A 23,826-nucleotide genomic window follows, 5' to 3' on the forward strand; every position below is an offset into this window, starting at 1 on the left:
CATGATCATTAGCATTGGATCTTGTGAATTTTTGTTGATGTTTATAGGCATTAAGGTTGTGTAATCAATTACTATGAAAAGTTTCATCTTACATAATTAATTCAATACATTTAATGTGTATTTGTACTCATTATCTATTTATAATGTATTCAAATGTTTTTCTCTTCTTATGATACCGAATATATATAATCGTCAATTTGATGATGCATGAAACACTACATGCGTGTGTACTCTTTAATGAAGTTGTACGTAAAATAGTAAAATAATTGAAAATTAAAATGATGGAGCTCTTCTATATATATATATATATATATATATATATATATATATATATATATATATATATATATATATATATGCATGCACCTTATTGAGGATCACTTGCAATGGCAACAATCCTCAATTACACAAGAATTTTCCATGGATCAAGTCTCATTTCACCTAGGCTCCATATCGAGTTAAATGTAATAGTGACGGGGAGAGTGAACCGATGTCCTAATAATGTAAATACTAATAAAAATGTTGAAATTTTGTAATATAACTATTTGATAATTTTAGTCAAGCTAAGAAGTGGTCGGTCTCATTATGAAAAATTATAGTTTCCGTAGAAAGTTGTAAACTACTCTCTCATAACTGTTCGTCGATCTATACAGACACTGTACATATGACACGAGCACCTTAACATATATTGAATGTAGATCGATCGAGGTACTCCCAAGTCCATAGAAAAGAACTTTAGTATCAAAAACCTAACAAAAATGAGCAGTCAACCATTATTTGAAATAGTTAAGGTGTAATTATATCGATCCCTATTTCCGATCCTAAGTCCCTACATGACATGGAAAGGGTAAATAAATACAGTTAAATAAAATGGTGAACAAGAGAGCAACTAGTAGAAGCTGAAAATCAAAAAAATAACACAGATAGTTTAAGTGTTAATTGGGGGCCAGAAATTGATATCAAGATTTGAAGATCCAAAATCTTTACTCCACTATAAATTATTGAAGACAATCAATAAGCAAGAAGAAGACTCTAATTAAGCCTTTTTTAAACCATAAATAAAACAACAAATTATCATTGTTAATAAATCTTTGCATCCCCCAACTTTTGATCAATTATGATCATGTAAACTTTTCTAGAGTTGGTACAAGTGTAATGTAGTAGTCAACCATATTCTCAAGATATATATTGAAAGTTAATTACTTGAGTTTGCTTCACAATCAACCCACTACTTTAATTATACATAGCCTTTATTTTTGGACAATTTTTAGCGAGAATTCAGGCTCCGAAAGGAAAGAGGTTGGATGATTCTTGTAGAGTCCATGATGAATTCTTGGGAGGTCATTTGGATGTTTGAAACCATCTCTTTAAACTCTTGACTACCAAATACCAATCAATGCAATGGAATTATGAATAAACAACATATAATTGAATTAACCTCGTTCTCGAGACTTTACTGCCCTATTTATATACTTGTTATTATTTCCAAACCAACTTTTATGACACTGTGAGATCTCACATACGTGCTTACTTTATTTTTAGAAATATTTCCCGAAATTGGTCCAAAATCGTTGGTTATACCTTCAATTCTAGACAATTTTCGACTCTTTTGAATTTGGAAAGGCTTACAATTTTCGACTCTTTTGAACTTGGAAAGGCTAGGATGCTTCGAGGGACTAGACGAGATTTGAGGAGGCAATCCGGATAGTTGAAATCATCTGTTGTAGCTTTTGACTAATAATGCAAAACAGAATTACGAAATAGTATCATAATTGAATCTAACTCATTCTTGAGACTCTTTAGACCTATTGGTAGGCATGTTATGATTCAAACCCAACTTTTATAACTTTAGATGACACGTCATACACTCCTTCATTTTATGGGATAAGTGTTTTATTTATCTACTCAAAATGGGGCAAAGAAAATGAAATTGAATGGTCATTACTTAAAGTCTTAAATAGATCATTTTGAAACCTTTGTCATTGATTTTTTAGTATCATCACTTGAAAATACTACCTCCGTTTCTTATTATGTGCAACAAAGGAATATTTTATGTCTCACAAATAATACCCCTTTGTTGCACATAATAAGAAACGGAGGTAGTAAAATGTATGCACCTACTATACATTTCATACAATCATACATGATATAATTTCCATGCAATAAAAGACCAAAGTACCATAGCTAAGTGGGCAAGTGGATAAATTTCAATTTATCAACTTTATTACCTTTTGCCCTAGCTAGTTCATCTTAAGTTGGAAACATGTGCCTGCAATGACAGTGAATTTGTAAGAAGGTAAAAGATGATGATTATTAATATATCATTACATTTGTCTTCTAAAAATGATCAAAATATAATTTTGCAGCCTGAAAATAAGGGTCCATTGATCCATTCTTAGAACAAAAACTTTAGCTTTTGTTCATTTGTTTTTTCCTTTAAGACCTTCTTTGCCCTTTTAAAATGGGACCAAACTCTTCAAAAAATGTGAAAATTAATTAATTTACTAGTTAATTATGGTATTTATATGTTTATAATATATGAAAGGAGCTTCTTTAGAAGATGGAATAGTCTTAAAGAGAGGGCTGAAAAAGCAAAAGCAACAAAATTTGCATTGTTTTTGTTCAATGCTTTCGATCTTCCACTTCAAAAAGAGAATTCAAAGAAAATAAAAGGAAACTATGTGCCTTCTTTTTACATGGAAAAGAGTGATTGTCTTTCATGTTAACTCTCTTCAAAGGGAAAATGAAGTTTTACAAAGAAGAATCCATTATTCATGCATTGAGAATTGTGCCATTGTGTTGAATACAACTCTGCCCATTTTCAATTGGTAAAAGGTACACCCGATTATATGTAGATTTGCATGTAATGGGTAAAACCACAACTTATTATGAAGCATCCTGCTTTATTAATAAATATGATTTGATTATGTGAGATTATACGTGCTTTTACTTTTATAATGATGTTTATGCTCTTTATGTTACTATTCGTTTTTGACTACTTGCTAAACATTTATAATTAATTTTGACATAAAAAAAAAAAGTACTCCGTGAAAAAAAAAAAAAAAAGTGTGTAACGGTATAGAATTTTCATAATAGTTTGTGCTGTTATAATATTTTTATGTAATTTTATCCGGAAGAGGGGTAGACTCATTTTTGCTCGTTTTACCCTATGTGCATAAAAATAAAATTTTTAAAAATAATAATAATAATAATAATAATAATAATAATAATAATAATAATAATAATAAAAATTAAAAAAAAAAAAAAAAAAAAAAGCTCGCAGACTTCGATCATACACGACAACACAATCTTTAAATACTATCCTGAAATGTTGAAATTTTTAAATACTATAGTAAACTGTAAACCACAATACAGCATGTTTAACATATAACAACATGACCAGAATAAGTGATGACATTAATTTCTTCAAATTCAGATTTTTTTTTTGTAACATTTACAATAAGATATTATATGTTTAACAGGTTTCTGTACTATGATTAGTAGATTCCTACAAGACACTAATCAGCTAATCATCAATTTGATTGCCTACTTGAAAGAAGTCCAAGGAGTTACAGGAGATAATGGACGAGGGAGCTCTATGGGCGCGTGAGGCAGACACATACAATGAGTTTCTTCTACGTCCTTTTCATCACACCAGGACATATTTCGCATCTTCTTGTTGCAACTGGATGCTGCTCTCATTCCTCTTTCTTTCTGACACTTCGAGCAAGCAGCTGATCAAAGTGCGATGATGTTCACAAATTTCCTCTTAGCAAACGCCAACCACCATTTGTTTGGTGTTCCATTAGGTCGATAAGCAACACCCAGTAGTCTCCCACTTGTCTCTTCTCTTATCTGCTTCAGGTAATTTCTGAATAACACTGTTAAGGAAAAAAAAAGGTTGAGTTGCTCTGTTGCTCATTGTCATGAAATGGAGGGCAACGGGACATCAGCTCAACACGATATTTCAAGGATGATATCTGAGGAGTAGAGCAGCAGTAATACACTATGTAACCCCGACTCATATTATCACGGCCTCAAACACCCCATGTCAGATCCTCGACACTCTGATATGGGTGAGGATACATGACAGGTCATTTCGGACCAAAATAAAAGGAATTAATTTTAGCACGAATGTAGGATACAAATATTTTTTTTATACCATATTACCATACCAATACGCAATTCCGGGTAAGTTAACTGATACATTACAAGTTGATAATGTTTTATTCACAATCTCCAGAGCTATTAGAACATAAAATGCCTATGTCATGACATCTGATAACAAAATGATGAAGCAAATCAGAGGTAAAGCTATATAAAATTTCATGTACAATTAATCAAGTCATTCTCAGGATGAAGACAGCATGAGAACTGAATTCTGAAATTGGACCTCAACAAATGCCTTTTGGATTATTGAAGCTGAAAAAGGGCTCTGAATCCTAAAATTTTACACAAGTGCATTTTGGGCTGTCAAAAATGAAGTTTATATAGCACTAAACCTGGAACTTATCCTTCAAACATGCATTTTCAAAGGGCAAATTATATTATCCTAAATCCAATTTGTAAAAACATGCTGCAATCGTGTAGGAAAGAAATGGTTCACATAAGCAGATTACACAACAAAAGATGCAAGTTAACATGTATTGTATAATAACCATAGAAGGGTAAAGAAAATTTACATGCTTCCTGCTGCGATTTAGGAGGTGTAAATAAACCAGGGAAAGGAAACCCAGACTCTCCAGGGACTGGAACATCCTCAAGACCCAAGTTTATGATTGCCTTGGTACCTTCAGCCAATGTTCTACATCCCTCGAGCCTCTTCAATGCAACGTTGATATAGTAAGTTAAGTAGATAAGCAGCTTATCAGCAGAGCTCTTTATGTCAAAATTCCTGAAGAAGACATTAGCGCGGAAAAAGGTAATTGCTTCATCAACAATATCAGTGCTTTCTGCACAAGTTTGCACAACACACACTGATCAACAACAGGAGAATATAGCTTGTAGTATTCATTTACGGAGTACATGAAATGGGTTCAAAGGAATGGTGATTAGCCTAACCTTGATCAGAAATTGGTGCAGGACCCTTGATATGGCTTTTTAAAGCAAGTAGTGGACAACCACAAGCTTTCGTTACGCCTTCCTCATCAACAAAACTAGAGTGGTAAACCTATGATCATAGCCATAACTTATTAATTCTGCTAGCATCAAAAGCTTGAAAACAAATCATTTCGAAGTCCAAACTACAACGAATTTGCCTATTAATCCCTTGATTGTATTATAAAGATTAGAAAAACCCAATTCCAAAACTACGTTCCACAAACTCAACTACATAATGTACATGTCTAGGTGATCGAATCACGAATTTTCCAAAGATCGTGCAGTTCACCAACACGAAAGCTTCAAAGTGAATCGAGTATCCAACACGAATACTTAAGGTGAAACAGACAAAGCACATAACATTGTATTATAATTTTAAGATTTCCACATAAAAATCATATCAAATACGTGAATATCATCATCAGAAGAGAAAATTTCAGTTGGAAAATTCTTGTATTATGTAGCTAAAGAAAGCACATTTACATAAAACTCCCAGATCAAAAGCAATCCCAGAAGCTAAAATTGTATAAATGCTATAACATCATAAATTGTATAAACAAGAAAATTGCCATCTTTAACTAAATCCAATGTCATACAAATTTAATTAAACAAAAATAAAGAAAATTTAATTAAAGAAAAGGTGTTATTTTTTTCTCACCATAACGAGCTTCAGACCTCAATGTTGCAGAAATTTAGCCTTGCAAAGATCTGGGCACAACAGATTTTAATCACAAATTTGATTCTACAAACATCAAATTAAAGACATTTCAGACAATGGAAAACATGAAATGTTCAAAATTTTATAAATTTAACAAGAAATTTAAGGAAAGATGAGAACATTTTACCCGAATTAAAACTTGGAATTATATTGGGGTTTTTGAGTTCTTCCTTTATTCCCACTGATGAGAGCTGATTTCATCGATTTCAGCAATTGTTAGGTGGTTAGTTTTGTTTTAGTGCTAGTTATACGACGTCGTTTAGGAGGACCACAATTTCCGCAACCAACCATATTATTTTCATTTTATAACTATGGTTAGGTGATTCGTTTAATTAATATGCTTGAAAATGAAATAGTAATACATATGAAGATTTGAACACGTACAAATCGAACATATAAAGGCTTGAACATGTTTATTTGTTCAAAACGAAACTATTACAGTCAATATTAAATACAGTGGCGGAGCTATGAAGGGGCCTGGGTGACACCGGCCCTGCCATTATTTTATTTTTTAAAAATTTTAGTAAAAGATGTAAATTTATAGGTTAAATACAATTTTAATGCAATAAATAACATTAAATTAGTTTTGCCATAGTGGTAGTGCATTGAATTGAATTTAAGTTAAAAGTCTTGGGTTCAAGTCTTTATATAAATATTTTATTTTTATTTTTTATTTAGTGCCCCTCCACCTTAAATATTCTACATCCGCCGCTAATATTAATACTTCGTAATAAGGTCACTAAGTTCATTAGAAGTGTTAACTTTTTAAACTAATACCAATGTCACATACATAAGCTTTGCCTCAATATAAGATGACATGAATATATAAGTTGGTTGATGAGCTCGATTACTATAAAATTCATTCGAAAAAAGAGAAAAAGAAACTTGACCAAACGAGCCAAGCCCTAGCTCAAACATATGAAGTACTAATTATTATATAAACAAAATTTAAACTGAAGTTTTGATATTTGAAATAATGGTGAAGTGAAAGAGATAACTGCCTAGTAAAAACTATTATATGGATGAGACAATTCTAAAAGAATAACTAGATGAGAGAAATTCAAGGGAAGATGAAATACAATCAATATGCCTAAATCAAAGTAGAAAGATGTCAAATTTCACCTATACTTCTAAACTTCACATAGGAAGTAACTCAGGAATCAAGTCAGTACTGCTGCTACTACTGCTACTGCTGTTACTATTGAGCACGACGACATGTCCACTCGAATCAATATCCAGAATAACTGAATCACCTTCTTGGATTTCACTTGCAAGCATCTTCTCAGCCATGCTATCCTCCAAGAGACTCATGATAGCTCGTCTCAGCGGCCTTGCTCCATAACTTGGATTATAGCCATCCTCCACCACTCTATCTTTGAATCTCTCGGTCACTTGAATATTGATGCCTTTAACTTGAAGCCGTTTGGAAACTTCTTTCAGCATGATTTCTGAAATCTCCTTGACTTCCAACTTTGTAAGCTGCCTGAACACAATCATATCGTCTAACCTATTCAAAAACTCCGGCTTAAAGTACTGCTTAAGCTCCTCGACCACTAAAGTCTTTATCCTGTTATAAGTGCTATCGTGTTCGTCGTATGTCAGATCAAATCCCATACTGCGGCCACCTTTCTCAATTACACTGCTTCCAACATTTGAGGTCATAATCATGAGAGTGTTCTTAAAGTTCACCGTCTTCCCTTTACTATCAGTTAATCGCCCATCCTCTAAGATTTGCAACATCATGTTAAACACATCAGGATGAGCCTTTTCAATTTCATCAAAGAGCACCAATGTATAAGGGCGACGCCTCACAGCCTCAGTAAGCTGCCCACCCTCGGAGTAACCCACATAACCTGGGGGTGAACCGATCAACTTAGAAACTGTGTGTCTCTCCATGAACTCACTCATATCAAGGCGGACCATGGCTTCTTCAGAACCGAAGTAGTAAGCAGCTAAAGCTTTTGCAAGTTCTGACTTTCCTACACCAGTTGGACCGGAAAAGATGAAGCTGGCAATTGGACGATCAGGATCCTTTAGGCCAACGCGAGAGCGACGAATTGCACGGCTGATGGCTTTGACAGCTTCGTCTTGACCTATTACACGACCATGGAGATTGTCTTCCATTTTGAGAAGACGGCTTGATTCGTCCGCTGAAACTTTCTGAACTGGTATACCTGTCCAAGAGAAAACAATATCCCTAATCTCTGCGTCTGTCACAACTGCTCCAACGTAGTCCATATTTGCCTCTTTCTGCTCCTTGTCTTGGCTTATGAGTGCAGATATTTGTACCTTCAGTTCTAGTTCTTGGTCACGTAATTCACCAGCCTGCATATGGCAGTTTGTAAAACTGTTTAGCAAGAACACCACATATCACTGGCAAAGCATGAAAAGTCAGGCATTTTGCAGCACTATGTACTGAGAGAGTGGAAGTGGCTACAACTCAAAGCCTCAAAGAAATAGACCTGCCCACAGAAGAAGGAAGCTTGATACAGTTCATAGTCAACCATAGCAGACAGACAAATAAATCTGAAAACTCACCTGACCCGAACCAAACCCAACATAAACTGACTTGAATTTTTAATAGGCCACTAAATGTCAGATCGAGAATGAAATTCACCTAAAAATTGAGATCGACAAACCCGACCTAAAAATAGCAGAATTTTGTTCTTAACCAATTAACCAGAACGCTATCTTCTAAAGAAGTGACTATGTTTAGAATAGAAGGATTAGTAGGTAATTAGGAGAGTAATTCAGATAGTAGATGCATTTATAGTTTTATAAGCCTCCTTGGTCATTCCGAAATTCCAACTTTCCAAGAAATAATATACTGAGGTTTCTGTATCCATCTTTTTAGATCCATACAATATGCAAATTCTTGTATATCAGGGTCAAGGGCACCATTAAAATGGTTTAAAGACAAGGTCATATAAGCAGTGAACCTTGTACATGAGTTCATGAAAACAAAATTATGACAGGGCAGTAGCAAATTATTGAATTCAAAACTTCAAATCATAAGTTCATAACTTTCTAGCGACCAGTATAAAAGAGCACACAGATTTACTAAACTTAGTGATCATGAAAGTGTGACACAGGTGCTACAATTTACAAGAATGAGTAAAAAGGAGTATATCTCTGTAAACAAAACTTTTTACCTTCTCAAAATCTTGGTTGCGGACAGCAGTATCTTTCTCATTTACAATCTGAGTGACCTGCTTCTCAAGTTCTCTTACTCCTTCAGGAAACTGGAAGATGGGAGAAGAAATTAAGGCCCCAACATAAAAGTTTCAAGCCCAAAACTTTGGAAGCATAATATCATACCTCAGCATGGCGCAACCGCACACGAGCACCAGCTTCATCAATAAGATCGATAGCTTTATCAGGAAGAAACCTATCACTGTGGAATATACAGAGACATTAGAACAAGTTACAAATGACTACAGTATTAGAAAGGAAAAGAGCAGAAATATAAGAAGAAATGTATCTTATAAAAGTTTTTTGTCAAACATGAAACTTTATTTGTCTTCCTTTTCCCCCTGAGAGTTGGGAGGGCTATGAAAGAAAGAAGTAACAAAGCTCCATACACTGTGGACTGTAGGAAAGGAAAACCAAAATCAGCATGGTTTCACTAATCTTTATGAGTGAGCCTAAGTAAAAAGTGGATCATATTTCTCAAGACGAGTCTTAAAGTATATAGGTTGTTTCATACCAACTAGCTACTATGGGTAAACAAAGAAGATTCCAGAGATGGGGCAGATTGCCAACCTATGAAAGAAAGAAATGTTTAATCTGAAGCAAAATGGAATGAAAGTGAATTATTATTACACAGCTATGAGTAGTTTATGAGTAGAACTATTAGGATGACAATGTGACATCATAAGCAACCTACCCTTCCACCCCATAGATAAAAAGCATATGTAACCAGATTACTTGACAAAGTGGTACAGTAACTACGCATCAACTGGCTTACACTTGTTTTCAGAACATTGATCGGCTACAAGACAATCTGTAAGAGATGGATGATAGGCAATCTGTAAGAAGCTGAGCAAAAATAAGGAACGAATACATGCCTGATGTACCGGGATGACAGTTCTGCTGCTGCAATTAATGCTTCGTCTGTATAGGAGAGCTTGTGGTGAATCTCATATCGCTCACGGAGCCCTCTGAGAATCTGTATTGCTTCGTCTACTGTGGGTTCAGGCACTTCAACAGGCTGAAATCTTCTCTCTAATGCTGGGTCCTTCTCAATGTGTTGCCTGTATTCATCAAGCGTTGTGGCCCCAATGCACTGTAATTCACCCCTTGCAAGAGCTGGTTTTAACATGTTAGCAGCATCTATTGCTCCTTCCGCTGCCCCAGCCCCAACCAAAGTATGCACTTCATCGATAAAAAGAATTAGGTTATCTGATTCTTTGACTTCTTCCATTATCTTTTGCAATCTACCCTCAAACTCTCCACGATATTTAGTTCCAGAAACAAGACGGCTCAAATCAAGAGTAATAACCTGAAAGCAAAAAAATGAGTTATAACCTGAAAGCAAAAGATGAGTCTTAAATGTCTATAACTGGGATGATCAATTGTAGATTCAATTCAAAGAGTGGACCCTGTAAGAAACAATTTTTATTTTCATAGTAGTATACTAGTATGTTGCAAAGCAATATCAGCCCATGCTATGATAGAATTGGATAAATTCATGAACAGGTTGTTGAGTTGAATATTACAAGAAAAAAAATTATTGCACACTGAATAGCTCCTTAATCCATGTGATTTTGCAGCAATATAAAGTGGCGCTCACCAAATTCTATGAGCATATTAAACAAACAAGCATATATCTCCTGGAATCCTAGTTCTTTTTTCATAGGCATCCTCTCTAAAAGGGTAGACAGGAGCAGGTATGCCCCCATCTTCTCTATTAGCTAATACGGTTGAAAAGCAAGAATAAATATAATTGCACTATCTTTTCAATGTATAAGCTTTCCACAAACACTATTAATGCGTACAACTATTAAGAGTGACTTACTATGGTAAAAGATTTGGTAGATTATAAATATACATGGAAAAATTAAAATTGGAACATCACTTTAAATGTGCTCCACAATATGCATTACATACCTGCTTTCCCTCGAGTGTTTCTGGGACATCACCAAGAGAAATTTTCAGAGCCAGACCTTCTGCGATAGCTGTTTTACCAACACCTGGTTCTCCAACGAGGCACGGGTTATTTTTTGTACGACGACTCAATATTTGGATGACACGATCTATTTGTTTTTGCCTTCCAACTACAGGATCTAATTTTCCCTTTACAAATAGAAGAGATTCAGTTAGAAAAACAATGTACATACTACATAAAGACATAGTAGTATATTAATTCAGTTTCTGATAGTCATCAATAAGAGTTCCAGCACATATTTCCAGCCACCAAAGAATAAAAGAGAAAGGTCTACAAGGGTTGTGCATACCTCTTCCGCCACCTTTGTTAAATTTGTGCCATATTCTTCCAATGTGAGCATAACAGCACCTGATTTTCCACCTGCCTGGACAGGCTCCTTTTCCTCATCCATCATGCTTATAATCTATTTACAACATGGAAAATGTCACTCACATGAACAGAAAGGTTATAAAAACTCTTTACACACACAAATTAATCATCATAGATATAAAAAAAATTACAATTACTAACCTGTTTGCGGATTTCTTTTGCATCAACACTTAGATTATCAAGGACACGGGCAGCTATACCCTCACCTTCACTAAGCAATCCCAACAGCAAGTGTTCCGCACCAATATAATGTTGACCTTCAGCATACAAAAAAAAAAAGGCACACAAATGAATCTCGGCCTTAGAGGCACACTAATGAACCTCCCCAAGCTTAGAGGCAGAACTTTAACTTCTGATGTATACCAAATACTTGAGAGACTGCTATACAATAAGTGCATGCAAAATGCAATATCAGAAAACATCCCATTTTTCTCCTAGGAACTACAGCTTCAATACACAACTATCAATAGCAAAGTCTTACCAAATTTTCGTGCCTCTTCCAATGATAACTCCAAGACATGCTTAGCACGAGGACTAAACGGAATTTCAATGGGAACAAATGCACCACCTCTTCCAACGAGCTTCTCAACTTCCAAACGCGCAATTTTCAAGGTAATACCCGCGGATTTCAGAGCCTTAGCAGCAATGCTGGACCCTTCACCAACAAGTCCCAACAAGATTTGCTCAGTGCCAACAACATTATGACTTAATCGCCTCGTTTCCTCTTGAGCAACCAGTACAACTTTAATCGCCTTGTCAGTAAAACGATCAAACACCGCATTAATAACACCCCTCCTTTGTTTCTCTCTACGAACCAACACAGCATCTTTCATCTTAGACTCAAACCCTACAGTCCTAGAGCTTCCCATAAACCCAAAGTCTAAAGTCCTAGAGCTTCCCAAAAATGGGGTACTCACTCGTAGCTTGGGTAAAGCTTGAGTTCTTAATCTAGGGTATTGAATAGGTGCTGTCATTCTAACAGATGAATTCATCATCCTGTTACTCAGAAATTTCTCATTTCTTCTTTGATGGTTTAATGAAACAGGTATCTTAAGCAAGTGAGGTGCAGAAATAGTAGCCATTCTTTTAATCTGAATTCAACAAGAATTCTGCATTCAGTACAATTAAACCAACCAATATAAGCACAATCATCAAATAAATTCAACAGTTTAACACTAGAACCAATAAAATGATTAAAGAAAAACTCATTCGTTCATTCATCATTTCATTCAATTATACTGCATACAATCCAACCCAATACTAAAAATGGCATCATAATCATAATAATCTTAAATAGAGTATAAATCTAAAACCCATCAAGATTATCATCGAAAAAAATTAAAACAATTTAGTTAACACTAATTACTATTGAATACTCATTAACCCATTAATCTAAACCCCATAAAACCCAGAAAATTTGCTAATAAACCCAGTAATTACAACAACAACAAAAACCCAGAAAATTAACGAAAGATAGAAGATTACTGTTTAATAAAGATGGGAATTGCCGGCAGAAGAGATGCTAAACGCAGGAACAAAGACTCTGAAAGTAGAGAGGTGAAAGAGAAAATTGGTAATAAACCCAGTATTATTTTTTATTTTTTTGGTGAAAGATTTAAGGTTGAAGTAAGAGATTTAAGGGCCCATTAATGAGCTTTTTGGCCAAGTTTCTACCTGAAGCCCGCAAATTCGACTAGGATTGGTATAGAACAAACAACAAGATTTTGAGGTGGGGTTGCATTTTTTTGGCCTTTTTTTTTTTGTTTTTCTCTTTTTATTTTTAATTGAAGAATTCTTTTTTTAGTATGGAAAAATCCAATCTTGTGATTGTTTCCACGTTTGGAGTACTCTGGTGGTTTAATTTGTAGGCGATTTTTTTATACTACTTTCGTTTTATATTATTTGTAACGGTTAGACATTTTTCATCTCTATTTTAGTACTTTATATCAAATCGTTTCAAATAATATGAAACGGAGGTAGTAATACGTTCATTTGCAAAAGAATGTTTAGCTCGGTTTTTATTTTGCATACATATTTGGGGGTTGTTTGGTTACACAAAGAAAATAGGGGAAGTGGAAAATCATGGGAATTTGAAAATACATGAATTGTTTGGTTGACAATAAAATGTGTAAATGAGGGAATTGCAAATTCATGGGAATTGTGACTTCCCACAAGATATGGGAAGTTAATTACCTAACCCCCCCAGGTTAGTCAAACTTCTCATGATTTGCAACTTCCCTCATGCCAACCAAACAACTTTATACAATTCCCATAATTTTGATGTAGGAATTTAATTCCCATTATTTTGATGTAGGAATTTAATTCCCATGAAATACAAATTCCTATGGGAAGTAATTTCCCATAGCAACCAAACGACACCTTCAAATCATTAATATATTTACTTTAATTCGCATTTTATGTGATTATGTTATTTTTTTTTGTTGATTAGTTGAAACTATGTGAAAGCACATAAAGTTTGGCTCAAAAATCAATAGGGTATGTAAAGAGTATAAAGAAATTGTGCTTTCCTAGTCCTCTATGATATTTTTCTACTTGTTATTTGGTGTAGTTTTTGAAACAATGTTTTTTTTTTTTTTTTTTTTGTTGTTAAATTGCATAATATTTGCAACTCGTATTTAGGACCTGTTCACATTTACTAAAATGAGCTGAACTGAACTGATTGGAGCTGAACTGAGCTGAAATGAAAATTTTATGAGAGAGAGAAATTAAGAACTGAACTGAACTGAACTGAACTGATTGGAGCTGAACTGAATTGAACTGATTGGAGCTGAACTAAATTGAATTGAACTGAATTTAAGTAAATGTGAACAGGCCCTTAAGCAATAGTTAATCTCTATCACTCTACCTATCACATTTTGGATCACCGATTTTAATATTTCTCTCTCTCTCTCTCTCTCTCTCTTTTTTTTTTTTCTTTGTGCATTCTCTCTTTTAATCTTTCTACATGTTGCATCTATAAAATAGCTATAATGATATCTTATGATAATATTACTCGTAAATGATAAGTGGCTATGGAACCATAAAATAAATTTGATTATGGGTGAAAAGTTACTCATAAATTTGTTTATTCAATTAGGGTTATTTTCTTTGTTTGTTCGTGTGCTAAAGTTTGAAGATTTAGGGTTTCATCGTTTCCGAACGTATCTAGAAAGCCATATGAGTTTTTTCACCCAAACAACTACACATCCGTGGATCTCAAGCCGAATTAGTGCTAAATCACATATTGTATTGCTTCGGATGAATTTTTTTATTAAGGCAATCGTTGATCGAATCTGCGATGTAACTAGTTTTAATGTGATTTGTACTTGTGTTAGAATTTTAGATTTTCTAGGAATTGTTTGTAAGTGCCGTTTGAAAAAAAAAAGCTCATCAGATTCACATAATGATAGAAACATACTTATATATATATCTATACTCTATATTTTATTTATTTTTTAGTATTTAAAAACACAGACCATCATCCCTATAATGCCACATGTAAATTTCATTTTTCCTCAATGCCACATGTAGGGATGGAAATGGATCAAGTTCGGATTGGGTGGAGCTTCACCCGCATCCGTCACTCGCATCCATCCGTTTCACCTGATCCATCCGTCACCCGCATAATACATCACCCGAAATCCATCCATCCATCCATCATCCGTGGGTGAAAAGGATGGGCCGGGTGGTAAATAGGTGAGTGAATAAAAATTAATTTTTGATAAAAAAAACTTGAGAAAACTATTTTGACCCTTTAATATTAAAATAATTATTAATATCAAAATAATTATTGTAAAATAATTGTGATATGGAAAATATTAACATAAAAATAAAATATAATCGTACCATACAACTTCTAATATGCAAATATTATACTTCCTCCGTTCTGTTAATATTGCAACAAGGAGGAAATTACGCATCCCAAAACACATTTTATATGCTAAATATCTATAGTTCTGTAAGAGTAAAAATTATATAAAGTTGATATTGTAAAAGTATTTTATGAGACGAAACCAACAAGATCTCACTTGAGTATATTTTTCTTAACGTATAAATCATATTATATGGTCAAACAAGAGTGATGAATAGTGTAAAAAGTCCATTGTTGCAATATTAATAGAACGGAGGAAGTATATGTATAAGATATTTATATTTATTTTTAAAAAATAAGAATATTTATTATACTAAATGGATGGATGGGTGACGGATGATATTAACCACCACCCGAATCCGACCCGATCCATCACCCGATTCACCCCATCACCTGCCTCTCATCCATATAAACCGGGTTTTTCACCAGTTTAATAAAGCGGATGGACCGGGTGGTCGGATCATCCGTTTGGTATTTCCATTCTTAGCCACATGTCACCTCATTTAGGGGGCGTTTGGTTCGCAAACTGGTATGGGGTTGGAATCAAGAATGAAACCATAGTGGTATGGGTTTGGAACTTGATTCTTAATACCATATGATTGGTATAATTATAAAATGCAATGTTTTTCTTTTATTTTAAGCCTAAATGTATGGGAATGAGCCAAACCCACCTCCCCCCAAGGTTTCTAAACCCCATACCTTGGGGGTTTGAGGTATGGGTTTGAAACTCATAAAATCATAAAACAAACATAAGGTACGGGTTTAAACCATTCTAAACCTATACTTTATACCTTAATTATGTGAACCAAACACCCCCTTAGTCTTTCTTTTTTAATCCCTTTTCTCATATTAAAAAAATAATAATAAAATTTAATTAAATACATGAATGTTGTTTTATTCACTTTCCCCCAATTTAATTTCTTATAATTACATTTAGGGGCCGTTTGGTTGGGGGTAATCAGGAAAGGGAATGGGAATCAGCTGGCCCGATTCCCTTTATTGATGTTTGTTTTGCACTTTCTTTCATTCCCTTTCCCCTCTTCATTACCCCAAATCCCTCTAAGCTCATTCCCCACCACCCTAGACTTTTCCATTCCATTCCCTAGCCACCACCACATCACCACCTTCCTACCTCTACACACCACCGAGAAAACCCAACCACCGCACTACCCACGATTCGCCACCTCTCCGACGACCTCCGACGACTCTCCCCCTCCCCGTAAAGCTCTCTTCTCCTCACGCAAAAACATCCCCAACCTCTAGAAAGCCCCCCCTCTCCCCGAAAAACCACCGTCCGACTCTAGGGCTTTTCTAGGTTGGTTTGTGGGGAAGAGATTGATGCGCGAGGCCGGAGAAGGGTGGCGAAGGTGAGGCGACCGGCGATGTAGGTGCGGCTGGTGGTTTGGTGGACGGATGGTGGCTAGAAAAGGTGGAAAGTGAATGAATTAGGTGATTGTGTGGTGGTTGTGGGGTGGTTGTGTGGTGGTGGGATGATGGGTTTGTTTTCCTTGGTTTTGAAAACAAACAACATAGAGAAAAATGGGTATTTTTATTCCATTCTCTTCCATTCCCTTTGTTCATTCCATTCCGTTTACCCCGGGTGAACCAAACGGCCCCTTAATTTTCACCTCTTCTTCTCCTCTATAAATTATTCATTTTCCAATATACATAAACTAAAAAATAATTATTTATATTGTATACAGTATACTTATAAACAAATCGTGCATTGCACGGACCAGAACGCTAGTTATTATCTATATAGCAAGAACTAAAATCTAAGTAAAGGATAAAATTAGAACTTGAAGTAAAAATCAGCTATTTTTATAGATATTTTCAAAAATTAGTATAATCTCATCTCAAAATTTAAAAGTTCAAAAACTTATTAAACCTTATTTAAAACTTATTTTAGCTGTATTTTGTACTTGAGTAACCTTTAGCAGAACTTATTTTTCCTTAACTTAACTTATCAGATTATATCTGAATTCATCTGATGAACTAATTAAATCTTGAATAAGTGAAAATTAAGTGACGATCAAAATAGACCCTTATCAATGTTTTTATTTTAACTACTACTTCCGTTACATATTATTTACAACGATTAGACATTTTACTCTCTACTTTATGTCAAATCGTTGCAAATAATATATAACGGAGATAGTATTATTTTTCAAAAAGAATATTTGCAAACAAATAGTTTAGTCTCCATCATTTTCGATCTCTATTCATTTTTAACATGTGCTGTTCAATTTGTAGTACATATATTGGAGATATTCTAGTGTATCTAGAATTATCTTATTGTGATATTATTGTGCATAATTTAGGAAACATATCTTATGAAAAGATATGATAGAATATTGAGGATATTATTATCCTAAGTGTTATATATTCATGTATTGTGATATTTTTTATGAATGAGAATTACAGAAAGTATTCTTTGATGTTTTGTGCTTAGTTTAACATGGTATCAAGAGCCAATTAAGGTTTAAATTTTTTTCGTGCATTTGATTTACATAATCAACGTTCGTTTGCTGTGAGTTCTTGAGTCTGTGCACCGAGTTCTTGGTCCAAATTAAATTTTTTTAATTTTTCCTGTGAGTCGAGAGCAATGACAGGAGGTAGCGGCTCTGGAGATGGTGGAAAAATTAAGGTGGACATGATTTATCACCTTGGTTCGAGTGATGAACCTGGGAATATTATCACTCCAATACAACTACGGGGTGAAAATTATGATGAATGGGCGAGGGCTATTCGAACCTCGTTGAAGGCTAAGCGCAAGTACGGGTTTGTTGATGGAAGCATCAAGAAACCATCGGATCAAGAGAAACTGGAGGATTGGGAGGCTATTCATTCAATGTTAGTCTCGTGGATTACTAATACGTTGGACCCTTCGGTAAGGGCAACGATTGGTGAATATGATGATGCTCATCTCTTGTGGAACAATTTGAAGAACCACTTCTGTGTGGTTAGTGGCACACGAATTTGCCAATTAAAGATGTCCTTGGGTGATTGTAAACAAGGAAAGATTGATTCCGTCGCGGCGTATTTTGGTCGTATTGCCAAGATATGGGATGAACTAAACACGTACATCACCGTTCCAGTGTGTTCGTGCGGCTCGTGTAAGTGTAACATTGTGGCTCAAGTTGAAAAATTGAGGCAGGAGGATTTTCTAGACTAATTTTTAATCGGCTTGGATGAGGCTTATGGCTCACTTAGGGGCCAATTGTTGGCTCAGGACCCGTTACCCACGGTTGATAAAGTTTATCAACAATTAATACAAGCTGAGCGTTTGAAAGGCGGGGAGGCGCGTGACAGTCCTATGGCCTTTAAGGTCGACACACCTGCCAAATCTCAGCATGCAACGGGTGGCTCGGATAGGGTGTGCAATCATTGCAACCGCACCGGTCATGATGAGTCGGATTGCTACCAACTCAACGGCTATCCATCGTGGTGGGGGGATCGTCCTCGTGGAGGTAGGGGTCGAGGCCGAGGTGATGCGGGTTCTAGCAAAGGAGCTGGCCGAACAGGGGGTCGCGGTGCAGCAGCCGGCCAGCAAGTTCGAGCCAACAAAACTGTTGGGCAGCCATCTTCTAACTCCACTCAAGGCGGAGGTGCTACGGCAACTGATGGAGCTGCTCTCGTGGGTGTTTCTCCTACCCAAATTCAGCAACTTATTGATCATTTGAACAGTATGAAACCAAAATTACAAGGTAAGGATCATCAAGGTTGGATAGTTGATACCGGCGCATCCAATCATGTGACTTGTGATTTGAATTTGATGACGAATGTGACTAATGTTCAACATTGTCCGGTTGGTCTTCCGGATGGAAAGAGTGCTAATGCGTCCAAGATTGGCACTGTTACTTTACAAGGGGGATTGAATATTACTAACGTTTTATTTGTACCCCAATTGAATTGCAATTTGATTTCTGCGACTCAATTATGTGATGAATTGAATTGCACTCTGCAATTTACTGACAAAATTTGTGTTATACCACAACAAGAAAAGGGCCGTTTTGCGACGGAAATAATTCGTCGCAAACTGGCAAAATTCCGTCGCAAAGTGACTTTGCGACGGATTTCCGTCACAGGCATGGCGTCGCTCGAACTTTCGTAGCAAACAGTCCTTTTGTGACGGAATATCCGTCGCAAAACGAATTGCGACGGAAAGGTAGTTGTAGCTGAAAACAACATTTGCGACGAAAATTCCGTAGCAAGAGGAATCATTTTGCGACGGAATATTCCGTCACAAATTTTGCGACGGAATGTATTTCCGTCGCAAAATGGATTCTTTTGCGACGGAATAGTCCGTCACAAATTTTGCGACGGAAAATAATCCGTCGCAAAATACTCCATTTTGCGACGGAATTACATTCCGTCGCAAAGTTATTGTAATTTTAATTTTTTTTTTTTTTGTATTTTGTTTTTTTTTCCTGGAACCTGTATTCCTGCAATCCTGTTTAATTTTTTTGTATTTTGTTTTGTTTTCCTGGAACCTGTATTCATGCAATCCTGTTTAATAAAATACGTGCATTTAAAATAATTTCAGTCAAAAAGTCCACGCCCTAACATAATTCAAATATATACAACACGTAGCCGTAACTACCAAGTACGGTACATGATATAATTTTTTAAACTACAATGTCATTCAACTCCTTGTGGAAGTTTTCCTGCATTTGAGTTATGACCGACGGTACGTATTGGCTGGAAGAACCCGATCCTCGTCCCCTAGATGTGCCGTAGTACAAGTCAGCACCAACACCAAGACCTCTAACACGACCCTTCTTATTACGACCACCAGCCGCCTCAAAGAAAATTTCATTTTCAGACAGTTGGGAACCCTGGGTTCTTGATTCCTCCTGTCTGTGTTGGTACGCCTCCTGTAACAAACAAAGGATATACAATGCAGAAATAAAAATAAAGAATGAGAACCAATAGTTTGAGGCTTGATATAGTTCATAAGTGGCAATATAGGTTCACTAGGTCCTAAAACTAGGAAAATTGGGTGAAAATGGGGCGTTTTTGGTTCTAACTTGTCTATTTCTCACATTTGTTATCTAATGAACCTATTTTTGACCTTAATACACCTAACTAACATAGTTACTTGAGTTTGAGGCTTGAAATTGTTTATAAGTGGCAATATAGGTTCACTAGGTCCTAAAACTAGAAAAAATGGGCGAAAATGGGGCGTTTTTGGTTCTAACTTGCCTATTTCTCACATTTGTTATCAAATGAGCTTATTTTTGACCATAATACACCTAAATAACATAGTTACTTGAGTTCGAGGCTTGAAATAGTTCATAAGTGGCAATATAGGTTCACTAGGTCCTAAAACTAGGAAAATTGGGTGAAAATGGGGCGTTTTTGGTTCTAACTTGCCTATTTCTCACATTTGTTATCTAATGAACCTATTTTTGACCTTAATACATCTAACCTACATGAGGTTTTAGATGACATATATCCAGGGGTCCTTACCACTCCAACCTAACCCATCCTTGGACATCTTATCTCACTAGTGAATGTATGCCTAGTTTTCAATTCTATAGAAAATCCGACAGCATATCCCTACAGTTCTCCAAGTACACGATGTAGGTAATTAAACACACCAACATATGTACCCAGAAAACATTGTAGAGAAATGAGACGCCAAGATATTCCATAGAATCAAAAACATTGCATACATTCACCACCTAAAGTGAGATTAAACGTCAAAGGACAGTCCCAACCGGGGACTATTCAAGACATACTCCTAATGTGTATGTCTTGAACGGGTATCTAGGAATAAGAAGATGCAAATGCTTTCAAATCTTAGTGAACATATATAATTAACATACATACCATAATTGTTTAATTTAAACAAGTTTAAAGCAAGTGATGAAACACATATAATTAACACACAATTACCCACATTCAAATAAACATACATACACTAACATGTATTTTTAAATTAACATATATTTTAAACTAATCTAACATATATTTTAAACTAATCTAACATATATTTTAAACTAAACTAACATACATTATAAACTAACTAACATATATTTTAAACTAAAATAACATACATTATAAACTAATCTAACATATATTTTAAACTAAACTAACATACATTAAACTAATTCTAACATTGCAATATATCTTAAAAATTAAACTAATTCTAACATTGCAATATAAATTAAACTACACTACACTAAACACAAGTAATTAAATAATAAAATTTAGTTACAAATTAAATTAAAAAACATAATTAGAAAAAGTTAGGGTTTACATTAAAATTAAATTGAAAACAAAAACAAAGGGGCATAGTGGAATACTCACCGGGATTTGAGGGTGTTGTGGCGGAAATCCGGCTGCCGGAAGGAGGGTGGTGTGGTGGCTGCACACCGCCGGCGAACGGAGGGGCGTGAGTGGGCTTGAACGGAGGGGGTGGCGTGGGTGGGCGTGAGTGCGCGTGAGTGGGAGTGAACGGAGGGGGTGGGCGTTAGTAGGTGTGAGTGGCCGGATTCCGGTCGTTCCGGTGGCGACAGCGGCGGTGAAGTGGCCGGATTTTCTTTCTCTCTCTACGCTTTCCTCTATCTCTCTCTACGCTTTCCTCTTTCTGTTCTTCGTTTTCTTTTTCTCTCTCCTTCAGCGAAACTTCAGTTTTTTTTAAAAAAATTTAAAAACTTTTTGCGACGGAATTTCCGTCGCAGAATCCGTCGCAAAATGTTTTTTTTATATATTTTTTTTAATATTGTTTTGCGACGATTATTTCCGTCGCAAACAAACTTTTGCGAGGGAATAAATTCCGTCGCAAACTTTGCGACGGAAATTCCGTCGCAAAAGTTTGTTTCCGTCGCAAAGTTGCGACGGAATTTATTCCCTCGCAAATTAACCCTTTTTGCGACGGAATTGTAGTCCGTTGCAAGGTTTCCGTCGCAAAATGACCTATTTCTTGTAGTGTACAGGACCTAACGACGAGGAAGGTGATTGGAGCGGGTGAACGCGTGGATGGACTTTATTATTTCCGTGGTGTTCCTGAGGTGAAGGCTTTGAAGATAGATGGTGTTCAGTCGACAGAGTTGTGGCATCAACGAATGGGACATCCGTCGGAAAAAGTATTGCAACATCTTCCAGTTGTGAGTGGTTCTATTAGAAGTTCTAAAAATAAATTATGTGATGTATGCCCTAGAGCTAAACAACATAGGAATAGTTTTCCCATTAGTAATAATAAAGCTAGTCGTATTTTTGAACTTATTCATGTAGATTTATGGGGTCCTTACAAGACTCAATCGACTTGTGGTTCCCATTATTTCTTGACTATAGTGGATGATTTTTCAAGAGGTGTGTGGACGTATTTAATACGGAATAAAACTGAGGTTCAATATATGTTTCTCAATTTTATTGATTTGGTGAACCGTCAATTTGATTGTGAAATTAAAGTGGTCCGTAGTGATAATGGGACGGAATTTAACTCCTTGAAAAATTATTTTTTTGCTAATGGGATTATATTTGAGACTTCTTGTGTGGGCACGCCTCAACAAAATGGGCGTGTTGAACGGAAACATCAATACATTCTTAATGTAGCTCGTGCCTTGCGGTTTCAAGCTACTTTACCTAGAAAATTTTGGGGGGAATGTGTGCAAGCGGCATGTTACTTGATTAATAGAACTCCCTCTAGATTGCTTGATTACAAAACTCCATTTGAGATCTTGTTTGGTAAACAACCTTTATATGATTCCATTAAGGTGTTTGGGTGTTTGTGTTTTGCTCACAATCAACGAAACAAGGGTGACAAGTTTGCTAGTAGGAGTAGACGATGTGTGATCTTGGGATACCCTTTTGGAAAGAAAGGTTGGAAGGTGTTTGATTTGGAGACTAAGGAGAGTTTTGTCTCACGCGATGTGCAATTTATTGAGGACGTATTTCCTTGGAATAATTTTGATGTTGCCAATGATAGAAGCTACGACCATGTGCAAGCGTCGAAGTTTGTTGGGGTTGATGATGTAGGGGGCAGCGAGGTGGAGAGTGTGTGTGACGGGGGTGTTGAGCAGCCCCAGGCAGAGGAGACCATAGCTGGCCTGCGGCAGGACGCGCAGCACCACAGCCAGCCTGCGGTAGCTCCTGCCGAGGCGCCCAGCGCTGCCACAGCTGCTGGAATTCCAGCGACAGCTGGGTGCGACGAGCCCAGCACTGCCCAGGGCGCTGAAATTCCAGCGGCAGCTGGGTATGCACCACCTAGCAGCGTGCAGGCAGCAGCTCAGGAGAGTCCGAGTGGGAGTGAGCTTGAGGTTCTCGAGCAGGCGGAAAATGTAGAAACCATGGGTAAGGGCAAGCGTCCAAAATTTCCGTCGGTTAAATTTCGCGATTTTGTGACACACACCATACGGAATAAAAGTCCATCTCAGTCTCCCCGTTCATCCGTGACACCTTCTTCAGGTACTGTTTATCCCATAACACATTTTGTTGATTCTCACCGATTTTCTGTGCCACATAGAAAATATATTGCAGCAATTACAGGTAGCAATGAGCCGAAAAATTTTAAAGAGGCTATGAAGCATGAAGGTTGGAGGAAGGCGATGGCAGATGAAATACAAGCTCTTGAAGAGCAAGGCACCTGGGTTT

At 36.1% G+C, this 23,826-nt stretch overlaps 2 protein-coding genes across 4 annotated transcripts; both read right to left on the reverse strand.

Annotated features, from left to right (window-relative positions):
* Positions 1 to 3,298: 3,298 nt before the first annotated feature.
* Positions 3,299 to 6,139, reverse strand: LOC145634389 (actin-related protein 2/3 complex subunit 3). 2 transcript variants are annotated; one of them, XM_081685808.1, is made up of 5 exons: positions 5,946 to 6,139; positions 5,759 to 5,808; positions 5,062 to 5,170; positions 4,683 to 4,952; positions 3,299 to 3,881 (listed from the first exon to the last, which is right to left on the reverse strand). In XM_081685808.1, the coding sequence occupies exons 2-5, from the start codon at positions 5,759 to 5,761 to the stop codon at positions 3,739 to 3,741; spliced, it is 525 nt and encodes a 174-aa protein (XP_081541934.1). In that variant the 5' UTR covers positions 5,762 to 5,808; positions 5,946 to 6,139; the 3' UTR covers positions 3,299 to 3,738. The 2 variants fall into 2 exon arrangements, with proteins under 2 accessions (XP_081541934.1, XP_081541933.1); XM_081685807.1 differs by having other exon boundaries at positions 5,759 to 5,842; positions 5,946 to 6,137.
* Positions 6,140 to 6,455: 316 nt separating this feature from the next.
* Positions 6,456 to 13,005, reverse strand: LOC145634390 (ATP-dependent Clp protease ATP-binding subunit ClpA homolog CD4B, chloroplastic-like). Of its 2 annotated transcripts, none has more exons than XM_081685810.1 (9): positions 12,840 to 13,005; positions 11,836 to 12,445; positions 11,496 to 11,611; positions 11,275 to 11,388; positions 10,928 to 11,113; positions 9,886 to 10,319; positions 9,137 to 9,212; positions 8,971 to 9,060; positions 6,456 to 8,143 (listed from the first exon to the last, which is right to left on the reverse strand). In XM_081685810.1, exons 2-9 carry the CDS (start codon positions 12,434 to 12,436, stop codon positions 6,956 to 6,958), a joined length of 2,805 nt encoding a protein of 934 aa, XP_081541936.1. In that variant the 5' UTR covers positions 12,437 to 12,445; positions 12,840 to 13,005; the 3' UTR covers positions 6,456 to 6,955. The 2 variants fall into 2 exon arrangements, with proteins under 2 accessions (XP_081541936.1, XP_081541935.1); XM_081685809.1 differs by having other exon boundaries at positions 11,836 to 12,463.
* Positions 13,006 to 23,826: the final 10,821 nt, after the last annotated feature.

The sequence above is a fragment of the Chenopodium album genome, chromosome 6 (genome assembly GCF_948465745.1).
Source record: "Chenopodium album chromosome 6, dcCheAlbu1.1, whole genome shotgun sequence".
In the NCBI taxonomy this organism is placed as follows: Eukaryota; Viridiplantae; Streptophyta; class Magnoliopsida; order Caryophyllales; family Amaranthaceae; genus Chenopodium; species Chenopodium album.